Here is a 23690-nt window from a genome sequence, read left to right on the forward strand (position 1 = left end):
TTTAATGTACAAACTTCATGCTGTGATTGTGGAAAGCATCTAAATTTAATGAGATTATCTGCTGAATATGCACTCAGTTCAGTATCACTATCAAATCTTCAGAGAAAGACACCATCTGTCTGTCACGTCTACAAGCGGATGGACATGAAGGGGGAAAGAAGAATGAGGGAACGCGAAGTAACTTGGCCCAAGAATTGGACCACCTACTGCAATCTGCAAACCGTCTCCGGGAGCCTCGAGGAGCCGCAGCGGCTTCCGTTCTTCTGTGAAGGAAAAACCTTCCATGGTGGAGAAGGAACTCGCATGTTTGATGGGAATCTCGTCAACACCAAACTCATCCGAGCGCGCCTTCGAACGGTCACGCAACTGCTCTTCACCAACAAGACATGGATGAGGTGACATATGCAAGGATGAAACTATAAATCTCCTCCTGACAAATTCTGGCCAATTTCCCAACTCGGTCCAAAGTGAACAATGTGCTGTGTCACACAGGAAACATCTTGTGTCTCTCATGTTCCCCCACATTACAAATGAAAGCACGCCCGTCCAGCCAACTGGGGCTGGAAACTTGGCATGTTGAAAGCAAATAGAGATGAAAATAGAATCAATTCCTGCATAGTTTTTGGTCTGTTGACATGGTGGGGTCGACGGCTGGATTGACTAAAAAGGAAGAGCAAGAGCGCTGAAGGGGGGGAAAATTACTTATTTTCATAGACAAGTTGGATAAAGATCAAATTTTAAAAAACATTCTTGCTATAGAATCCCCTTCTTAAAAATAAAATTGACCAATTGAACTTTTTTTTTGTCTTTGATATATCTCTCTCTCTCTTTATATGTATATGTATATGTTAAGGGTGTCACGATTTCGTTTTTTTCTCGAAATCGATCGAAATTACGTCACGATTTCGAGCATCGAAATAGAAGAGGACACACGATTCAATGCCCCCCCGGTTAACTTTATATTGTAAATAAATTCTTTGAATTTGATCATTCCTGCCTAATGTCAATTATCATATATTACTTAAATTTACACAAAAATAATGGAAATTGCATCACCTATATGTAGCCGATCTTTTGAAATAAGATTTACTGTACAATGAATAGAACCAATGATCATAGACTAGCCTTAGCCTACAGAAGCATATGCCTCTGTGTTATAAAGTGGGGGAGCGCAAAAAAAAAATAAAAAATAAAAAAATCAGGAAAAAATCGAATCGTGACCCCAAAATTGAAATTTAAATCGAATCGTGGAGTTGGCGAATCGTGACACCCCTAGTATATGTATATATATATTAAATAAACATTCTTGTTGCTATATAATCCCCTTTCCAATGAACCTTTTCTTCTTTGTGTGTTTTTTTTTTTTTTTTAATAAACATTTTTGCTATAAAATCCCCTACTTAAATAAAACTGACCAATGGAACATTTTGTCTTTGGATGCTTTATTTGTTTTTTAAACAAAGAATCTTGTTGCTCTATAATCCCCTTTCCAATGAACCTTTTCTTCTTTGGATTTTTATTTTTTTATACATTTTTGTTGCTATATAATCCCCTATTTAAATAAAACATTTTATTTACATTAAAATACACATTTGTCTTTGGATATATTTATTTATTTGTTTTTTTTAAACAAACATTCTTGTTGCTATATAATCCCCTTTCCAATGGAACTTTTCATTTTTGGATTTTTATTTTATTTATTTTAAACATTCTTGTTACTATATAATCCCCAATAATAAAATTGACCAATGGAATTTTTCATATTTGCACCCACTTAAGTGGATGTTGACAAATATCAAATACAAACAAACTATCACTCTGTTGTATATATGCCTTTTTATTGTATGGACACAAGAAAATACAAGATGAACATGTCAAATGTCTCCTGCCTAACCAACGGGAGGAACAAAGTGAGTCAAACAAAAGTGTGAGTGATCAGAAGGACAACATCTCTTCTGAGGCCTAAAGACAAGGACAAGATAAATACACGTAAATCCATACATCAGCTCAGCAGGGATCCAAAGTTCATGAACATATTCTTTTTCCCGTACCTGATCTACTCGTCAATGTACTCGAAGGGCTCGGGTGGCTCAGGCTCTTGCTCCTCCTCCTCGATTTTGGGCCCATGAGCCGAGACGGGCTCCACCAGCTCCTCCTCTTCTTCGCTGGTGTCTTTCATGATGATGATGCCGCCTGTGTGCAGCTAAACAAAACAAAAAAAAAAAAAAAAAGTGTCATGAATACAAACATTTAACGGTCCTCATTAATTTTCTGGAAATGCTGACGCGTGTGGCCCAGAATAATATAGTTGTTGGAATGCAAAATGGTGCTTTCATGAATGAAAGCTGATGCGCGTGTTTATTAATCTTGAAGTGCAAGCGAACACGGAGCAGATGTCCAGCCAGGTCTATAAAAGTCTTCACTTCCTCCCAATGACAAAACAAAGCCTTACAAGGAGAGCGGACCAATCAAATGAGGACTTCCTCTTTGTTGGATGGCGCTGCGTGCCGATTGGTTCAAGCGTTTAGAGAAGGCGCCATTGAGTGGCGCTCTTTTATTGGCTGAATGTTTTGCTGCTGCATGCAACATTCAGGAAAGACAAAAACAAAAAACAACAACAACAACAACAACAACAAAAAACAGTGGGCACAGAAATAACTTGAACCTGACAAAAGTAAAAATAAAGCGAAAATTAAAACAATGATCACAAATGTCATTTTCATGACATTTTCTTTTCTTATTTTGTCAGATTGAAGTGATTTGTGCGCGTTTACCTGTTTGAAGGGCTGGTAGCGGCACGTGTCCGGCATGTTGAGGACTTTGAGCTGGGCCGGCATCACCCGGGCCGGGTTCTCCAGCAGCTGGAAGTTTGGCTCCGCCTCCTTCTTCTTCTCCTTCTCCTTCTCCTCATCCTTCTTCTCCTTCTCCTTCTCCTTCTCGCCCTCCTGCACCTCCTGTGGCGACATGGGGAAGAGCACGTTGGGTTTGGGCTTCTTTCTTTGACTTTGCAGCGCATTTGATGGCCAACAAATGACAATACAAGATCTGAAGGAGGATTTCGTCACGTGTTAAAGCACTCACCACTTCCATCTTCTCCTCCTCCTTTTCTTTCTTTTCCTTCTCTTTCTTCTTTGCTTTGGCCGTGATGGAGAGAACAGCAGTGGAGACCTGCCGGGAATACACAAACTCACATCAAATATATTTTGCAGGGCTGTGTTCGAAAAAATACAAATAAATAAAATAAAATCTTTTTCCTCATAAATTCTTAATAAAATAGAATATAAAAGGCCAATTTTTTTTCATCTTAAGTTTTTGTAAGGGAATCGAATCGTGAAAAACCAAAAACCGAATCGAGCAGGAGTCTTGTGAATGGAAATCATATTGATTGGGGAAAATAGAATTGATACCCATCCCTAATATTTTGAGAAGGCAACAAAACTATATGCTTAGAGACGTTTGTGTCTTTCTCACCTTCTCTTTCTCCTTCTCCTTGGGAACCTCCAGAGCTGGCGGGTAGGCGAAGGTGGAAGGTTTACAGTTGGAGCGATACTGCACCTTGGGCATCTGAACAGGATCAAGTGAGCAAAGATTATTTGATATCCTGCTGAATTTAGAAGTTGCCTCACTTACAAAAAAAATGAGCAACTGACCGTGAATTTCCCTTAAACTACTTAGCTCACGTTCTTTTAAAGGGGAAAACACATGCTAGTCAGAAGATGATGGATGCTCATTGTGGTGGACTTTATTAATGATATTGTTGTTCAACTGTTAAGGTCAAGTATGCGTTTAGACTTAAAGCAGATCCGCAGCTTTGATTCATGCGGCAGAGAGAAACATCTCCAGCTTGCGTTATGTTTTTAAACTTGACAGCTTCTTCAGGTATCAGGAAGTCGAATTTAATGTTTTTGTTTTTCCAATCAAAGTAAAAAATGAATTTAATGTCCACATCGCACTGTATAAGCACTAGGGATGTAATGATAAGGGCAATATTGTGATATTAAAACTAGTGTTTAGTGTTTCATGTTGGACATTGGTGACAGGAAGAGCACATTTATCTTTTCAAATTCAGAGCAATTGGTGTTTGGAATATGATGCAACTTGTAGACTCTAGGCCGTTTTGTTCAATGGTTTTTTTGTTTGTTTGTATTTTATTTTTTACATCAATTGTATTTGAATTTTTTTGTGCCTCTGGACATTGAATTGAATGTTGTTGTTTTAAATGTTATTTAAAAAGCAACATTTCTCATTTTTAATGACCTGCAGAAACCCGCTTCTAAGGACTGGTGAACAACATCTAACATTGAGTTTAACATGGTGAGGGTTACTTATGAAATCTCCATCTGCTAAAAAAACAGGAACGAAAATGTAAAGCCTGTGAAAATATTCCGTGGTCCAGAGTCAGTACCTTAAGGTCCTTGTTCAGGCCAATGATGGCGGTGGGCGTGAAGGCCAAGGACAGGAAGTGGGAGAGGGGGAACCAGAACCAGAACTGGGTGAAGACGAGCAGGCCCACCACTGACGGCATGTGTGTGTGGCCGGTCCTGGACTGAAGCGAGATGCTCACGTTTCGCCCACCTACGACACAAAACAACTGCACAAATGATTGTGTTCAAGGGGGCTTATGGAAAAAGTGTTGTCGTGCGAGGTTAAATTAGCCAGTGCTGTATTTTGATACCGACTGCACAGCCCACCATAACAGCGGTTTAATATTGAAAAATTGAAGTCAGAGTGCAGGCGATGAGCAGTTAACACAAGGATGGCACATTTACACACCAAGTGTGACAAAACAACCATTTGCAAACAACAGTTGGATGATGTCGCCTTACATCATCGAATGTGGAGAGGCCATACAACATAATAAAAAACAAAACAAAACATTCATCAGCGTGATGCATTGTGATTGGTGATTGACTGTGGACCAAACCCTTTGAAACTTGGCACAAGAGACAGCAGGTGAGAGGTTAAAGTCGAGACCGGTGATCTATTGATCACGTTGTGGCTTATAGACAACAAACAGACTGTAATGGAAAGTCCAAAAGCCAAGAATGCATTGTCTGTAACATCCTGTATTAAATCACAAATGCCTCATCTACATGTTGTGTCTATTTATTGGGCCAAAAATAAATCCTTGTTGGATCAGAAAAAAATGCTGGATATAAAAAGATAAAATAAAAAATAAAGAAAACTTATTAAACTGAAAATATCTCAATAGCGTGAAAAATAGATCTTACACCAATCTGATCAACTGAGTAGATATCGGCCAGTATTTTGTATTTGATGAAAAATCAGTGATCCACTGTAATTTGCGCGATCAATCTATGACGTCATTGATCAGCTCCGTGAAGTAAGACATGAACAAACGTGGACAATGTAACACTGCCAAGCTTCCAATACGAGCCAAAAAACCCCCAAACAAAAACAAAAACCAGGAGCTTTTTGGGGTAGCTGGTAAGTAAATCAAGATTGCAAGAAAATTTGGCATAGTTTTACATTTTAGCAAAACTACCGGCCACCTGAATTACCACCAATGTTCATGCATTATTTTTTCCCCCCATTTATGTCAGAGAAGGAGATTACATGTTATATTTCATGTTTAATCAGCATTTTTTTTTTTTTTTAAAAGAATCTTTACTATTTTTTCCCAATGCATGTTCAATGGGCATTTTCATTATGGCAGGGGTTCGTAATACAAGTTGCTCAAGTAGATACATTTCATCATCTTCTGACTGAGTTGGTGATTATTTATTATTATTATTATTTTTAACAAACTTGCTGATCGACTCCAAAAATCCTAATCACCTAAAGCCTCATTTTTTAAAAGAAATATACAGTATAGTAAAAAAACAGCTTTTTGAATAGAATATTGCTCCATCATGTGATCAGATCCGTGGTTTGAGATTTAAAAAAAATTTTTTTAAGTCATTGACCAGCCCCATAAATCCTGCTCATGTAAAGCCTAATGACAAATGTTGAGCGGAACGCCCTCCTCATATCAGAGGCAAACAATAGGGTTGATTTGAAGAGTTCAGAGGCAAAGAAAGCGACAGGAAGGACGGATAGGAGGGAACCAGGATGAAATCGGTCATGTCCTGTCATGATGAACAGAAATGATGGTTCAAGGGGAGCGGGTCATACCATTTCAAATGAAATCAACCAAAACAATAGAGGTAACTCACTCTCTTATTCGAGGTCAATCAACTAAATTAGAGCTGGCAGAGTAACTTGAGCGAGCGTTGAAACTCTTCCAATCCGCTGACAGTCACATTGCCAGGAATGCATCTTAAGAGTCTCTTCAAAATGTGGCAACAGGTTAAGAACACTTGACCAGCGAGTTCCCCAGACAGGAGGTTAGTCCCAGTACAGTGTGACATCTAATTTACGAATAAGACAGGACAACTTATTTTTACTCTTTCCTGTGGGAAAATATGATCTAAATTCAAAGAAGTGGCATCCTTGAACAGATTGCGTTGGAACTTAGAGGTCCCACTTTAATCAACAACCCGTATGTCTGCGGGATGCCATCAAAATACAGTACATGCTTTTGAAAGTTAAAGTGCAAATGAACAAATGCTTTCTTTCTATTGGTGAAGGACATTGGGGAGAATAAAGATAAGTGAGAAGAACATGAAACAGGAACTGACATTTCCTTGGTAATGAGGCATGGTGATTATGTAACTGAGCGCTAATCTCCTCCGCCTGACAAATTAGTACGGTAAATACAATTCCCATCACACCTCAAAACTTCCAAGAAGTAAACAAGAAAATATGCACTTAAGCGTTTCCTCTCTGGATGTGTTTAAATTTCAGGTGCCACAACACCAAGCATGCAAGTTGGAGGGAGGCGGGAGCAGTGTGAAAAACGATATCGTCTGGATGCTCTCACGCGAGGTCATCATGGCATGCTGACGAAGGACTTGGCTGTTGTCCATTGTCAACAACTAAAAGCAACCAGGAGGGTTTGAGACATCGCTACATGTTTGAGACAAAAAATTGCTGTGTTCTGTGCAATGTTCCCTCTCAGCTGCGCACGTGCGCAATTGTGCAGTGCTCTCACCATCTCAGCGCACAGCAAATGTCTTGCAGCGCAGTAATAATAATAAAAAAAAATAAAATAAAAATAAAAATATATCTTAACCTGCAGCTGCATTTACTGTTTGTATTTTTTTTTTATATTATCTTCCTATAAACAAATTAAAATTTTATATAGTACGTGTGGTTAATGTAGTGGGAAAGTAAAATATGACAAAAAAAAGCTTAAATGTTAAATGCAAGGGGAACAGCCATGTTTGTGTTGTGGGACGGAGCGGCTCCGTTCAAAATGAATGGGCATTACGTCACGACGGCGACGCCAGCCGGCGCGCGTACCACGCAGACAACAGGACACCATTCCCACTTCACTTACAGTTTTAATAGCAGTTTGGGTGTGCACACAGTTGTTCTACTGCACTGTGAAGCATGCATACATAATACAAACACTCACACTCGGCACTGACGAGACTGCGACACGCAATAGCGCCATTCAGGTGCAAATATGGGCGTAGTTTACGAGCCTCTTCAATGAGGCTCTTCACGCGGTTCGGAAATGTTCACGTTTTAATAAATTACGTTTTCCATTATTTTTGAGTGGACGATGTTGGCCCATATTTATAAAAAATGTTTTGAGACTTAATTATGCTTAAAATAACCTGTGAAAACAAGTAACAAACCAGGGCTGAATCTAATCGTCTGACACCTGACGTACAAGTGGTTTGAATTTTTTTGAAACATACATACAAACATACATACAATTTATGATCTCAGGTTTTGGACAGGTGTAATACTGGTTTGGCTGCCATGTGCATATGTCTGATGTTGTCAAGAGCTTACTGTATATAAATGGACTCAGTTGGGTTTATATTTCACAGCTAATTTTATCGTGATGGCCTTTATGTTCATTTAATTGTTCATGGTCCTGACAACATGATGCAGACTAGTCTTTGAATAGCCCTCACAGATATAGCTTATAAGAGAAAATTTATATATGCGTTAATTTCATAACAATGAAATGTGCATGTAGCGCTTCTTGCAGTCTTATTGGTACAACCATACGCCACACACGGTGGCATTTCACTGTGGAGAAAGTAAATTAACATGAAAACGCTGCGGGAAAACGAATGTTTTCAAGTTAGTGGGTGGCAACGTAAGATGGCTGCCAGTGGCTTCACTTCTCGTTACGGTGAATAAGTGGCATTGCCAGTCTGTATATAAATCCGTGGATGTCGCTCACCGTAATCCATGGATTGCTCAAGAAGTTTGCGTGAATGCACAGTCACACGGAAAATTAGAGGGAACATTGGTTCTGTGTCAGTGCGAGTGTGACCATTTTTGTGCGCTCGAGTCCACAAGCAACGGCAGAGGCGATCAGACAAACCCAATTAGCAGCGGGACAGCGACGGGCCATATGGCCGAGAGCGGAGCAGAGCCGCGCTAAACGCCGGCCGCTAATGAGCCTTAATGGGATCTGTTCCAGAGTCACACTGTGCGGGTGGTCAGGCGTGGAAGCTGCTTGCCTGAAGGAACTCAAATTAGGAGACGCTCGTACAAAACCCGCCGACTGATGTTCACACAACAGTGCTTGTTTTAGAGTGTGATTACAGTTTTCGCATCGTCTGTCAGTTTGATCCCCAACACAAAAGGTTTAATAGGGAATGAATGTCCTTTCCACTGAAAAGGCCACACAGAGGAAGCGTGGATCATACTTTTTCTCATTGGCATCGCTGGTACCCATTCGTGGTCACAACACAAAATATTTTTAATAAATTCCTCTTTCAGGTGTTGTGGAGAATAAGTCTCACAATTTGCTGACATCTTTTGTGACATTGTTTTTAACCTTTGAGTCATATTTTCCCTGAAAACTTTAGTTGAAATCCAAATTTATCCAACATTTTGGGAGTGTGTCTTAATAAGAGTTAAATATAATATGATATAGACTGACCTGCATCGAGGATTCCCTGGGCCAAGATGGCCCCAAATTTGGCCATAACATCATCGTGCTTGTCGTTGATAACCTTCGCGTAAAGCTGTCTGAATTGATTCACCTGTAGACAAAAAGGTGTATTAATAATATCCAAGTGACTTGCATCTGCTTGAACACTTTAAGCATCAGCTCGTCATTTCTTTACATAGATGAGGCGACAGACTTGGCTCGAATAAGGCTGCTGAATTACTTTGCTGTGCAAAAAACATAAAAGCAACATCAGCATCAGCAAAGCAACATACTCCGTCACTATCAGGGGGATAGTGACGGAGTACAGCAAGTGCAAGTTGATTTATTTTTTTGGGGGGGCTATACCATAAGGAACATAAAGCTGTTGTCTGCAACTAGAGACACTATGTAGATGGATGGAATATGGATGCAATATTGCGGGAAATTTCACTATTTGAAAAAAAGAGACATGCACAATTCTGCATAGGACCTTTGTTTAGGGAAAAAAAAAAGTTTTGCGGTACAGTTGAGGAGTCTGAAAAGGTGTCTGGCATTTCTTAACTGTCTGTGACAATATATTAGGTGCTTGCAGGGCGAGTATGTGAAGCTGTGCTAGGACGAGTTCTTTTCCAGCTGCACCATGACATGTTTTTTTTTTCCATCTTCCTAAAGCTTGAAGCGCAACCTTGAGATTTCAAACTATTTTTTTTCCTTTTGCTTTCCTTCTATACAAAACAATAAGGCTGTTTACAACTGCTCATTGAACTGAATGTTTTTTGTTTTTTTTTCCTCCCCATGAAGATGAGTTGCAGTCTAGGATGTCCATTAAGATAACGAAACAGACAAGACAAACCTTGGGGCAGGTGACTTCCGTTTGCTGGATCATGATGAGTGCAGAGGCGATGAGAGCGCCTTGTCTCACGTAGTTCACTGGGTCGTTGGTCATGGGCTCCAACAGATTGATGGCCTCCTGCATAAACAACCATCACAATATAAAAAAAAAAATGCATTACTTGCTTCAACTCATGTTCTCACCAAAAAAGGTTACTAATAGAAACATTTTATATTTGTCATTTGTAACTGCAACATTGGTGCAACAGGGGGGCATGTGTGCAGGACAAACATTATTAACAGAGGAAACAAGACCATACTAATTAATGAGATTAGTGGCATCCATATCTGGTTGCCCTGGACGACCGTATGACAGTTAAAACAAGAACTGCCTTCCACAGTTTGCTCCTATAAAGATGATTTTTCTAGTTCGCACTCTGCAGATCATTGAGCGTTAAGGGCTTGTAACGTTTACGTTACGGAGAAGCTTGGAGGGAGGCGACCACTTTGTCCAGTCAAGGTGAGAGAAGAGGCTCACGTCATAACATGTCTTCTGTGTCATGTGACAACAAGTTAGAAAGTAAAGCTGAGCACATCATGCTCATCCTCACTGGTTACTTAGGTCAGGGAAATGTAAAATTAATATGGAAAAATTCTGGTGGTCATGAAATAGTGTAAATAATACAAGTAGTCCAGATAATGGCAGGAATATATCAAATAATCATCCACTCAAATAATTATTAAACTCCTCCTTAGCTAATATAATCAACAAAGTCCCTCCTTTTTTCTGCACAAAGGCTACAATGTCGCAGCAACAATTTCCAAAGGACCAGTTGTATAAATTACAAGAAAATAATTGATTCCTTTAAATAGGCGACCTACTTCTCTCGCCACCACACCATCACTTTTCCAATAAAGGACTTAATAAGCTTGGGCAGCAGTGCATAAACACTCAGCCAGGCCTTTTCGTCCTGGTGCTTTTAAAACTAATGAAGGCATCACTTACATTGGTTAATTATAATCAGGTTATTGGCATTTACTTTGGTAACTGTGGACAACTCATTCAAGGTTTGTTGCTATTTAGAGCTAAAGAGGAAGTGAACGTCAAACATTTCTTGACAATAATGTTATATGTGACTTCACTAGTCTAAACGTGACATTTTGATTAATATTACATTTGTGGAATACGTGTTAAGCAGCAAAATCCAGCTGTTTTTATCCATAACAGGGGCGGCTATTTTGTCACTTGCTGTCGACTGAAGAGGACATCAATGTTGCTCACCCGTTTTCTGAAGCTGAGCTGTGATTGGTTGTGACCCGAAACCTGAGCAACTGTGATGTCATCTTCACCCAACAGCAAGTAGCAAAATGACCGCCTTCTGATAGATAAAAACTGCTGTATTTTGATGCTCAACTCATATTCCAATAATACAATATTAACCAAAATACCGCATTTAGACTAGTGGGGCTGCATAGAACTTTTGAAAATTGTTGAGAATTTTTTTGTGTTGACTTCCCCTTTAAGTGACATTTCTACTTCTCATATTTTCAGTATCCTGCAGGTCCTAAATTTAACCTTTGTGGAAATGTATCGTTACTATTTTAAGATACTACAGTATGAGGTATCCTACCTTGTTGCCTGTTCCAGCACAGCAGATGCCCAAAGCCATGGCAGCACCACAACGAACATGAGGATTGTAGCTCTCTGACAAAAGGGACACAACACTCGGACACTGCTCTGGAGTTCTGAAAAGACAAGTGAAAATAATGGTGGTATTGGAGGCACAAACAAACAGTCACAAGCTGGTTTTCATACCGACATTTATCATACTATAAGTTGAAGGCTTTGTATGAAAAGTCTGTCAACACGATTTGTTCCAAAGAATGTGTTTTAGGGATTGAACAAATGAGTCAGACGAACTCAAAGCGCCACAGCCAGACTGTAGATCTAGCTGTGTTAGGGAACGTCTGTTCGGGCCATCTTTCAAAAAGAAGGAATTTGTTTCTGTACACAACCATGACGGGAAAAAAATGAAATACTGTGTTTGGTATTAAGAAAAACACAATGTGATGTGATTTGCAAATCCTGTTACACTTCTAAGAGCTAAACTGGTGCAATGGAGGTGTTCCATTGTTCCAAGCTGTTGAACACATAACAGGCCTGAGTGACTACATGCTGTGGAAAGCAACAGAAGAACCTGAAGACGGAGACGGCTAAGGAGTTACTTTATTGATCGCTAAGGCAATTCTGGGATTATATATAATTCTCATTGTGTTGTTGTGTGTTTGTGTCAAGCCCACATTAACAAAGAAAAGTTTCTTGCACATGCTAGCAACTGCTTCTGGACTCAAGAGTTCAAACACACCAGAGGATCAAACTTGATTCACATGGCGTTCAACAACAGATCTAGATGGCCTTTTGATTTAATTTACAGAGATCAAGTGTTCTATTCTGGTAGTCAGATGACGTCCTCCAAAACCACCTGTGATGTCCTCTGAATGTATCATTGGCCTGTTTAATTAAGTACTAAATCATGGTGCGCGTGTCTCAAATGTATCAAGAGGAGTGGCAGCAGCTGATACAGCTGTGGTTTAATCGCCCCTCCGCTCGACATATTCCAGGCCTTTGGAAGGAACATCACATAGTAAATCAAAGTGGCGGGAAAACAGCTGATCGATGTATTTGTGGCAATACTTCACAGATAAGATCTTTTAACATGCTTCCTGGCTGTGACACATTATCGTTCAAATACAGACTGGACAAACCTGGGCAGTGTTGTAATAAACAAGACATCATATAGTATGACTTTTATAGGTAAGCACTGCATGTATAAGAAAAATATTTTGGCGAAAGTGTGGCTACTACCCTTTAAGGACATATAAGGGAACACACATTTACTGCTCACGTTTTTCACATTTCCGTGTGCGGAAAATAATCATCCACCATCTGTCAAGTCTTTTACATATTTCAATACCTCACATCTGCTTTTAACATCGACTGCGACTGCAAAGACCTTTGTGGCTCCAATCGTCAAAATGGTCAAAACGGAATTTTAAGTGTACAGATAGAGAGGAATGTATACCGGTAAATGCATTAACAGTTCGGTCTGCTAGTGTTTGTGTAACTTCTAATGGAGGACAGAACAGAAAATGACAAATCTAAACAGTGGGGCGACTGGGTTGAAGAAAATGACCCCCAGGAACCCACTGGCACGTGGCCACCATGAAGACATTCATATGTGACTCACCAACATTGAGGTGAGGGAGGGGGTGAGAGAGAGGGGAGCAAGAAGGAGCGATTGCAAGCTCTTTAGAGGCTGGAGAGTGAGAAGAAAAGAGGTAGGCAGAAGCCACAACATCTGAAAGTTCGAAAGCTGCGATCATGGGAGGTGATGCATAGCCAGACATTTTGGACTGAAAAGCAATCGCCCATCATGGGCATGGAGAGAATTGTCTCATGTTCTCACTTGGGAGGGCTACAAATATAATGTTGCTGTCTTGCAAGTCTTTTTGGATGGGAACCTCAAGAGCTGAAACATCTATGAGCAACTCATTCAGGAGAGGTAAGAAGCCTTTGTAAAGTTACGCAGGACATTTTAAGTGTGTTTAAGGATGTCTTCTTTTTGAATCCATCACTATACTGGATGTAGAGTTAAATAAGACTTCTTACTTGACTCGGACATTCTCAGAAATATTTAAGGCACACTCTTTCAGCATTTGTAATTTGGTTTTAAGAAAATTACATTTTCACAATTTTTACAACCTATAAAAAAAAATTAAATGTTCTCACTTTTGACAACCAATTTCTGTTGTCATATTATTACTGAGAAAATATACATTTCTGTTCCAATGAAGGATCCATTTGCCATTACAGGTGGAAATAGTGGATAGCATAACCTGCCAGGGAAAACGAAGGAACATGAGGACTCCAGCTGGTGTCTCCCTGTGGAAATACTTCATGTCTATGGATTAACGATACGGGAGATTTTTTCCACAATCATCCGGAGGCTGTCTGTATTTTATTAAATAATATATTTCCTGAGGGTATGGGGCATCCAGTGAACTGCCCCTGAGCTTTTTGGCTTACCTACCGGCCCTTCTCAGTGGCTACCTGTGACAATGCTGACCGAGCCTGCAAAACCACAAATATCAGAGCCCAAACTCACAATAAGGCCCGCTGGAACCTTCACAGCACTATGTCCCCGTCAGATGTGGCTCCACTGGAAGCTGACAGCTCGCTATCAGAAACCTATGGAGTTCAGTTAAAGTGGGCTGCCCTGCTTATTGTTTTGGTCATCATTCCCACCATTGGCGGAAACATCTTGGTTATCCTTGCAGTGTCACTGGAGAGGAAACTGCAGAATGCCACCAACTACTTCTTGATGTCACTTGCTGTGGCTGATTTACTGGTGGGACTCCTGGTGATGCCAATTGCACTGGTCACTGTCCTCTACAGTAAGTTAAATATGTATATAGAATTTATTAGTTTAGAACTGTATAAGAACAAATAACTGAAGGAAAACGATACTTTGTTGAGCTTTGTGCCTGACCTTTCAACATATTGACTTATAAGTGGTTTGACGGGAAGTATATTTCTACCTGTTTCCGGTTTGCAGCACTCAGCATTAGAATATACAGTAACTAAGTTTCATTATTATTCACAAATCTGTTTAAAACTGTAGGGAAAACGGCTTGTTGCAACATGGCCCTGGTTGATCTCTTATACTCTGCTGCCACCTGCTGGCCATTTTTGTAATAAGTATCATTGCTGCATCAAAGCCTTCTGAATGCTCTAGTATAAATAAATAAATCATAAATACGTCTTTTGGAGCAAATGTGTAAAAAAATAAAAAAATAAAAATAATAATAATAATAATAAAAATTCAGAATTTATTACTTGTAGTCATTGCCTTTAATCAGGGAGGACAACTTTCAAAGAACAAATGCCATATCTGTATGAAAAAATAAGGTTCCTAATCAGAATCCAAGATCAAACCCACAAAAATAATCCAAGGGTCACTCTCAAAAGTAAAAAGGTGCTCGAATAAAAGTTGTAAGTGCCAAATAAATGCCAGGAAGTGAAAATAAACATTACTGTAATTCTCCAGAACATCTACAGGACTGCTGAAGAGCTTTTAGTGCTATTAACAGCCTATGCCCACTCCTCTTTCCAGCAGAGTCAAACCTCACATATATAAACAAACACAGATCTTCATATTGAGACTTCTAATCCCTTGCTGGGTGATACAGCTCCCACTGACTACCCAGATCAGACCACTGCTTGAAACAACAACAAAAAATGCCAGAAATACAACTGCTGCAAGAGGAATTTCAATAACTGTCAGTTGTGAATCGTTGTTCTCTACCATCTCTTTAGATTCTGGTTGGCCCCTTCCAGACTTCATCTGCCCCATTTGGCTCTTCCTGGACGTGCTGTTTTCAACTGCATCCATCATGCACCTGTGTGCCATCTCACTGGATCGCTACATTGCCATCAAGAAGCCCATACAGCACAGCCAGTACAAATCCAGAGCCAAGGCCATGGTCAAGATAGCACTGGTGTGGCTTATATCCATTTGTAAGCATATCACTTCACATCTTTTACTTTCACACACACACATTTCACTCATCGCGGCCGCCATCTTTACAATGACAAATTTCAAACACTGGCAAGGTTTTGAAATACATTTCTTGACAAAAGATCCATGGCAGACCCAGTTTATAGGCTCATAAACACAAGCCGGATGGAATAAAAGCAGATGCAATATAAACAGTTACATTCTCTGCAGCAATGGGAGGGACACTGTGTGGGTTACTTGCCGTATACCGAACAGCAAAACACAATAAATAAAATCAAACATCTGCGATGTTACCAACAATGGGGTATATGCCACGGAAGAGGAGGGACTGTTTTTGCACATCAGCTTTGGTTCCGGTTCGGTTTGCGACGTGTGGGCTGCGTCAAAATACTTGTGCTTCCGTCTTTGTGCCCTTCGGTTGCACGTTCGCAACCCGGACCGAAAACAAACTCAAGTGCAAAATCACGGAAGTTGGAAGTCCCGCCTCTTCCGTGGTATATATACCCCATGGAGTCAAGGGGTCAACTACGGTCCGGGAGCCATTTGTGGCCTGCCATCCCTTTTTCAGCATAAATTGGTTTTATATACTGTACAGCCTTTGTAAATATGCAAATGAACTGTTTGCAATTTAAAAAGCAACATTTCATCAAGACTAATGAATAGAAAAAAAAACTTTTTTTCCAAGCAAAAATCTGCTCTCTGTCAAGGTCCAAATTGTGAAAATATCACATGAATGATTACCAAGTAACTGCTTTAATAAAGGTCATCATACGACAGTTTTTTGTTCTGAATGTAAAAATTGGATTTGGTTGCTCTTCAGTACAAAAAGATGAGAAATTTTGGTGGGTTTGGCACTTGACTGTCCCAAACTACGGTCAAATCCTAAAACATTACTGCACAACCAATATTTATGTTTATGTACAGCACTTTGTATTCAGCAATGCCTGTTCTTAAAAGTGCTTTATAAATAAAGTTGAATTGTTGTTGTTCATGAACAGTTTTTTTTTTTTTGCTTGATTGACTGATTTTGGTGTGATTGAAAACTTGACGTAAAAAATGTTTTCAAAGTGGCCCTCGCATCCGTCGATTTTTCTATTGTGGCCCTCGGAGGAAAAAGTTTGGACACCCCTGACTTACGATAATATTAAAACCTGCGAGGGTCGCAAGACTAATACACATTTTCTCTTATCTTTCTCCAGGTATAGCAATCCCTATTCCAATCAAGGGTCTCCGGAACTACCAACCCAGAAACAACATTACCTTCAACAGCAACCACACATGCCAGCTTAAAACAGACACCTTCCGAGATTTCATCATGTTTGGCTCCATGGCAGCATTCTTTGTTCCACTGATCATAATGATGGTTATCTACTTTCTTACTGTCCACGTGCTGCGCAAAAAGGTTAATTTACTCAGATCAAAGGTGTTTCAGCGCTTCAGTTACCCAACAGTGTCCACATTATTCCAAAGGGAATATCCTGGGACTGCGAATAAAGTTGATCAGTTTCATGTGCTGGAAAGGATTTCTAAGATGCAAGAAAACCCCAATATAGGCACAACAAACCCTCCTAACGTTAGCGAAATCTCCTTCCGCAGAATGTCCACCATGGGGAAGAAATCAATGCAGACTCTAAGCAACGAGCAGCGCGCCTCAAAGGTGCTGGGCATAGTCTTCCTCCTCTTTGTGGTCATGTGGTGCCCCTTCTTCATCACTAATGTCACCTCTGTGCTATGTACCAGCTGTGATGCAAACATCATCTCCCGGCTAATGGAGATCTTTGTGTGGGTGGGCTACGTATCGTCGGGCATCAACCCGCTGGTGTACACGCTCTTCAACAAGACGTTTCGGGAGGCATTCACACGCTACATTACCTGTAATTATAAGACCTGCATACGTCGTCGGCCAGACAGACATCCAAAGGCCTCAAACGTTGCTCGGACTCTTACGAGAATTTCATTTAGATCTTCCATGGCTGAAAACTCTAAACTGTTCATGAAGAAGGGCATGAGGAATGGCATTGGGACAGTGAGCCACCCAAGTCCGCTGAGATGCCAACTACCTACACAGTCATGTAGTGGTGTTGTGTTAGACCCAATGCGCTTTGCTGATGACGACGACACAAAGCAGGAAGAATATGTGAGCCGTCTATGAAGCTACAACCATCCAATCAACAAGAAAGCACCAGGAAGTGGTTTGGATCGTGCTGAAAATCGAGTTTTTCCAAACGCATAAGTTGTACCGCCGCCAATTTCAAAAGCTGGATTGACTGGACTGTGTTTGACAGCCACTTTTTAATGTATTTTCCTTTCAAACTAGACCCATCTCCTGGGGTTGACCCAACAATGTGTTACAGTGCAAAACTGCCAAATAATGCATTTTGTCATCTTTTGCCACCACCAAAATGTGTTTACATCACTCAAAATATCGGAAAACAGCCCACTGTTGTCTTTCAGAAACACAAACAGCTAACAATCTACTTGTAAAAGTTTGTATCTCTTGTGTTATCATACAGACCGTTCACTACACATGAAAGAACATATTGTCAATTAATTTAAAACTGCAAGGTCAAGAAACACTTCAACTAAACACATAATGCATGAAATTCTTCGAGGGATCATATCCATTCAATGTTTAATTCTTGCAATGTTTACATTCTGTCAGCAGTACACAACAAAATGCATTTAATTTGGACTATAAATGTGAAGTAATACCATCAATATGAGACCATATGTAGCTACTTTCTAATCTACATCTCTAGAGATGATACATTTTTTATTTCCTAAATTGTACAGACGGGCTGAAACTGTTTTTGTATCAAATTGATCTAAATATTGTATCAAATTGATCTAAATATGTAAAGGATACATGACTAAGCACCTAAACATGCTGAATAAAATGTGTTGTTAAACTGAATTGTCTTCCCTCAGAAACATTCATTTGCCTAGACTGTTCACATCAACAGTTTACACCTATTAAGGCACTCTTCGCACATCAAAGCAAAAAACGACCTTTAGGACGAGGGCTCAACAGGCTTTTTGCACATTATCTTCTGTGTTGCTGGAAATATGGCTCATTATTATCTGGTTTTGGAACACGGCTATAGGTAGATAGCTAAACGTCATGTTTATAAGGACTTATAAGGAATTATAAACTCTCCATCTCTCCTCTCCATCTCCATGGAAAATCCATCCATCCGTTTTATGGGGGGAAATTTCTTTGGGGGGTTAAAGAATGTATTATTTTTTCCTCTTTCCAATGAATTTCAGCATACGGTGGTAGTAGTAATAATAATAATAATAATTATAATAATATTTAGACTTTATAATGTACAGACAATTTTGGGACATTATTTATATTGACTGCAACATCATAGTGAAAAATGCCCTATAAAAAACAATTACAAAAACGTAGGATAAAGTTATCATAATTTATTCTGGTCCTTACCTGAACAAGATAAAACCAATGGACTCGACAGCTGCCCTCCTGACGTCATCGTTTACGTCACTCACCTTCAGATAAAGGAAGAATACATCTCACTAATGCAAATATAGCAGCTTGTCAAACACTGCAAAGAATCTTCATACAAAATACAATAGGCCTCCTATTGATAGTAGCATGCAGATGCCATCTAGAGGACATATTTGTAGCATTACTGTGACTGGTGGGAAAAGCTGAAAGTTGTTACACCGTGAAGTGAACCAACAAACACTTACAGCAACATGTAGCAGCCGTCGGATGGCCTTGTTGTTCCCAGAGCCACAGTAAGCCATGCCAACGGTGTACATACCGGACCTCCGCAGAATGGGGTCCTAAAAATTAGAAAGGGAATACAGTGCAAACTACAATTTGATGCTCATACAACTTGGTGCCAAACACTCCACAAGAAACACCAAATTTCCTTCTATGTGGAAAATACAACAGTTTCAGAGACCTTGTCTCTGCAGAGACTCTCAATGAGGGCATCCGCCTCCTCCATGCGTCCATACATGACCAGAGCGATTCCCACCGCCAGGCCACGCAAGATTTTCTCATGCTGGGTCTCCTGCGCGTAGCCCACCATGTCCTCGATGGCCTGAGCTGATTTGGAGCCCAGCATGACAAGACCCAGGGCCAGGCCAGCAGCCTCACCTGCAAGGACACACATGATAACCAACTCTTGACGTGCAACATTTTTTGTAGGACTGTACAGTAAATCACATCAGATGCGTGAACATCATGCAAAAAAAGATAATCAGTTGAGGCCAGAGGCCGGCCCCGTTTTTTTTTTTTTTTTTTTTTTTTTAAAACATGACCACTTGTGTTGTTTTCACATACCAGTCACAGCATCATCCTGATACAGATTTGACTTGAGGAGATCATACACATCCTGTCTAGCAGTTCCTAAAGCAGCCAGACCGAGACCGAGAGCACCCCCATGGCGAACAATCTGTTAAAACAAAAAGAAGATGAAGCACGAGTTACACATCAGGATTTGCATGTTCAAACATTTAGAGGCCGACTTACATCATTGCTGGCGCTTTTGAGCTGACTGAGCAGGTAATCAATGATGTCTCCGCCATGATTGGCATGGATGAGGCCCAGAGCGTACAGACCTCCGCCCTCCTGGTAGGCAGAGCCAGGGGAGGTGTCTTTTGGCAGGTACGTGGCCATTAACTGAAGGGCCTCTTTTTCATGACCCTAAGGAAGAAGAAATAAAAATCTAACGACAACACTACTGATGTCAATAAATTGTGTTTACTGGCTTTACCTTGTGAATGACACCAAGACTTGCTGTTGCTGTGAATTTTGCCCAGTTGGTGGCTCTGGCAAGCCATTCAAGGTTTTCTCTGTAAAAACAATGAATATGATTAAGAAACATCATTACTTGTGGATACAATTCTTATGGAACATTTTGCCCCTTGACTAAAATGCTGACCTGAGGAATTGGTCACTTGTGGTGCCAGTGTGCATGAAAGAGTTGGCTATGACAGTGGCTGTGTGGCACACTGAATTTCGGACCGCATCCTAAAATAAAATGGGAGATTTGAAATGGGAATTAGATTTAAAAAATAAGTAAATAAACAAACACCTATGAACCAACTTTTGGTAAAAAAACAAAATAAAAATATGCAAAAATCCACACAAACAATGGCATTGCTGTTTGGCATTTTGTCCATACAAATGTTTTAGGGCACAGAAAAGACTGCTTTTGGAGACATTTAAAAGTACAGATTTCAATTTGTGCAAGGACAGACATATTGATACAATTGCATACATCACAGTGACAAAAGTATGCACTTGTTTATTCATTTTATTTATTTTGATTTTGCACTCGTGCTATTAGCCTACTCATTGGTCTCTTTTAAAGTCGCTGCGGACTCGCACATCACCTTTGTGTTTTTGAGGATCATCAGATCAGTGTTGTTGTTTCTAATTAGGAACTGCAAGTGCAACTCGATGGCCATCTCCCCGCTGAGGATTTTGATCATTTTGGCATTCTGGTCTTTGGGCTCTTCTTTCTATGAATGTAGTTACAAGCAAGATTATGAGTTCATGGCCAACTTCAGGTTTGTCTACAGACATACACAACAAACACTGCAGTATTATTTACCGCCTCTGTTGGTTTTCCTGCAGGGGAGCTGCCAGCTTTGTCATCTGTCTCCATTGCATCACTGGGGAAAGAAAATGGTTGATATACTGTTCACAGGTAACTAAACAAAGTGATTTACATTTAATTACAATGCAAAGGATTGGAGAGTCATTCATATTTATTCAAACTGTTTTGTTTAACTTCATGCTCACCTGTCTTTATCTGTAGTGGACACAGTGCCTGTATTAGTGGAACCAGGAACTGCTGGAATCGGTGTTCCGACCGTTCGCAGGTTTTGGATGACAGAGGAAAGGAACTGCTGGCTGGCACTCTCATACAGATCAAAACAGATCTGGTAGGCCATCAGCAAGTTTTCCTCCTTCACTAACTTTTCCAAGATGTCGCTGACAGCTTGTGGGTCATCCAGGAATATCAGGCACTAGTGTAGTAGTAGGAGAATAAAAGATTAGAGCTGAACCAGGTGCAGCGGAATGGAGTGAGCGAGTTTTGGAAGATTCACTAAAAGATAACATCAGTAGTTACCTGACAGACATTGATGAAATCAGGCCTCTCTAGGTTCATATAGAGTTTGACCAGAACCCGCAGCACCTCATTGCGGAACTTCTTATTTTGCATGAGGGACATGCACACCTTCAGACTGTAGGCAAGAAGCCCACTGACATCAGTCTGCATAGGAGGAAACATATATTTCATTTAGCAGTCATTAACACAAATCATAACTCTCATAAGAGCTACAAAGGGTTGAAAAGGAGCGTTACCGATTCTAAAATGGTCTTCTCAAACATGTCAAGGCGGCGAGTTTCCAAAGCAATGCCAATGGCCTGCTTGTACTTGTGGTCGTTGAGGCAACGCAGGAACATCTTGTTGACAATGCCCTCAAGACGAGGGTCGATAATTTTCCTCTCTTCATCCTCGGGCATCTCAGCGTTTTCCACACGCAACTTGGTGTAATGATCGATGCATTTGGCTAGCAAGAGGAAACAGCGAATCATTAGGAGGGTCACCTTCATCATTACATTTTAGTAAGAGATACTGTAGTGATAATCTTTTCTCCCTCACCAATGATGGTCTCCACATATTCAGTGTCATCAGTGACATTGAAAAGATCCCCAGCACCAAGCGCGTAGTTCAGAGATTCCTCAAAAGCGCCAAGATGATAGAAGACCTTAGAGGCCACCAGAGCAGCAAATTCTCTGTTTCGGAATGTCTCATCTTCGTATAGAACCTCGCTGCATGTGTAAGAGAGAGAAAGAAATATGATTGCAGAAACATACAGGTTTACACAATGATGTGAATGAAGCTGAAGTACATTTAGTTTGACGACAATTTTTTGGCCTTTACATGATATAATTTTCATATACTTCCAGTTTATAAAACACACTGGGTGTCCTCAGGTTATGATGGTCCCAAAATACAATATCTTATGGTTACACGATTGTTTGATATTAATAACCAAGATGTTATTTTTATACAAATACTGGCATTTTGACTTTACTAAATTTCATGCCTTCAAAAATTTGGGAAGAAATCAAATTACTTTGAAAATAAATATTTACTGAAATTATGGCTTTACTACTTCAATGGCATGCTTTTGCATATAGATTCAGGTTACATTGCAACGTTATGATGATTCCATCACAAACCGTGTTATCATCACAATAAATATTATTTAAAAACAAACAAAATTGCCACAAAACTGTTTTCAGTGTTCCACTTACATTTTATCAACAGATCCTGAAATTTCAGCCCAGAAGTCATTGACAAGGCAGTCAAGCTTCTGCAACGCAAACACCTGCAAACAGAATTCAAACCAATTTCTTAAACAGGTTTGTTTATTTGAAGGCAGCAGCTCAAAGCTGAGCTATCTAAAGTGTCCTACCTTGAGTTGTGGTTCCTCCTCATCAAGGAGGGAAATAATTCCGGCTGGAGGGTAAAAAAATATATATAGCATGTTTATGCCAAACGTTATAAGTTACTTCACGTTTTTAGTCAAGAGTGTTTTTATACAGATTAGTTGTGTCTCCCACTATTGAAAGACAACAAAAGAAATGTATCTAGAACGTAATCTATTTCTATAAGACGGTGGTCATTTTTTTCGTGACCGGCAACTCGCCTGCTCGCGTTATTTTGCCGTGAACGGCTGATCGGGCAATCGGAATTCTAGGCCTGCAGTTTATGACTATTTTATCGGGATTTCAGTAGGTTGGTCGTGAACAGGTTGTTTAGTTGTTTTTTGTTTTCACCGACTCAGAATTTGTGCTTGCAGTTAGGCTAGGTGGCGCGTTGCCGGTCAAAATCAGCACAGCGTAGTAGAAATCCCTCCATACTGTATTTCAAACACGTGGTGTTACATTTTAATGTAAATATTCTTCCTTCGTGTGTCAAATTATTGACAATAAGCTTTTGGGAGATCATGTAGGCTAAATGCTAACTGACAGTATACAGTACATCTGTGTGACTCAGCTAAATCAATGGCAGCTAGCTAAACTTGAGGCTAGCAAAAATAATTTCCGTCCTCGCAACTTACCGGCAGATGTTATCATGGTTAGCCTGTGTTCCCTCCTCTGTCCCGGGTTAAGTGTTTAACAGTGTAGAAACGTGTGGATTTATTAATGAATTAGCCACGTTAAACTGTCAGGAGACGCAAACCTACAACTCAAGGTAGCCGCTGCTAAAATCTTTTTGACAAAGCCGAAGGTCCCCGACACTAGACGACGTCTACTT

General features: G+C 40.1%; 2 protein-coding genes across 2 annotated transcripts; one reads left to right on the forward strand and one right to left on the reverse strand.

Moving 5' to 3' along the window:
• Positions 1–1819: 1819 nt before the first annotated feature.
• psmd1 (proteasome 26S subunit, non-ATPase 1) lies at positions 1820–23690 on the reverse strand. Its single transcript, XM_077534780.1, has 25 exons — positions 23494–23690; positions 22846–22889; positions 22685–22758; positions 22026–22195; positions 21725–21933; positions 21489–21632; positions 21158–21384; positions 20967–21027; positions 20746–20874; positions 20292–20380; positions 20124–20202; positions 19880–20053; positions 19691–19802; positions 19308–19504; positions 19090–19185; positions 18821–18885; positions 11428–11542; positions 9819–9935; positions 8975–9077; positions 4406–4575; positions 3472–3564; positions 3082–3168; positions 2775–2954; positions 2052–2203; positions 1820–1962 (listed from the first exon to the last, which is right to left on the reverse strand). Exons 1-24 carry the CDS (start codon positions 23507–23509, stop codon positions 2057–2059), a joined length of 2898 nt encoding a protein of 965 aa, XP_077390906.1. The 5' UTR covers positions 23510–23690; the 3' UTR covers positions 1820–1962; positions 2052–2056.
• Positions 13852–17701, forward strand: htr2b (5-hydroxytryptamine (serotonin) receptor 2B, G protein-coupled). The gene is made up of 3 exons (XM_077534422.1): positions 13852–14251; positions 15174–15374; positions 16575–17701. The coding sequence occupies exons 1-3, from the start codon at positions 13993–13995 to the stop codon at positions 17525–17527; spliced, it is 1413 nt and encodes a 470-aa protein (XP_077390548.1). The 5' UTR covers positions 13852–13992; the 3' UTR covers positions 17528–17701.

The sequence above is a fragment of the Festucalex cinctus genome, chromosome 10 (assembly GCF_051991245.1).
Source record: "Festucalex cinctus isolate MCC-2025b chromosome 10, RoL_Fcin_1.0, whole genome shotgun sequence".
Taxonomy (NCBI): Eukaryota; Metazoa; Chordata; class Actinopteri; order Syngnathiformes; family Syngnathidae; genus Festucalex; species Festucalex cinctus.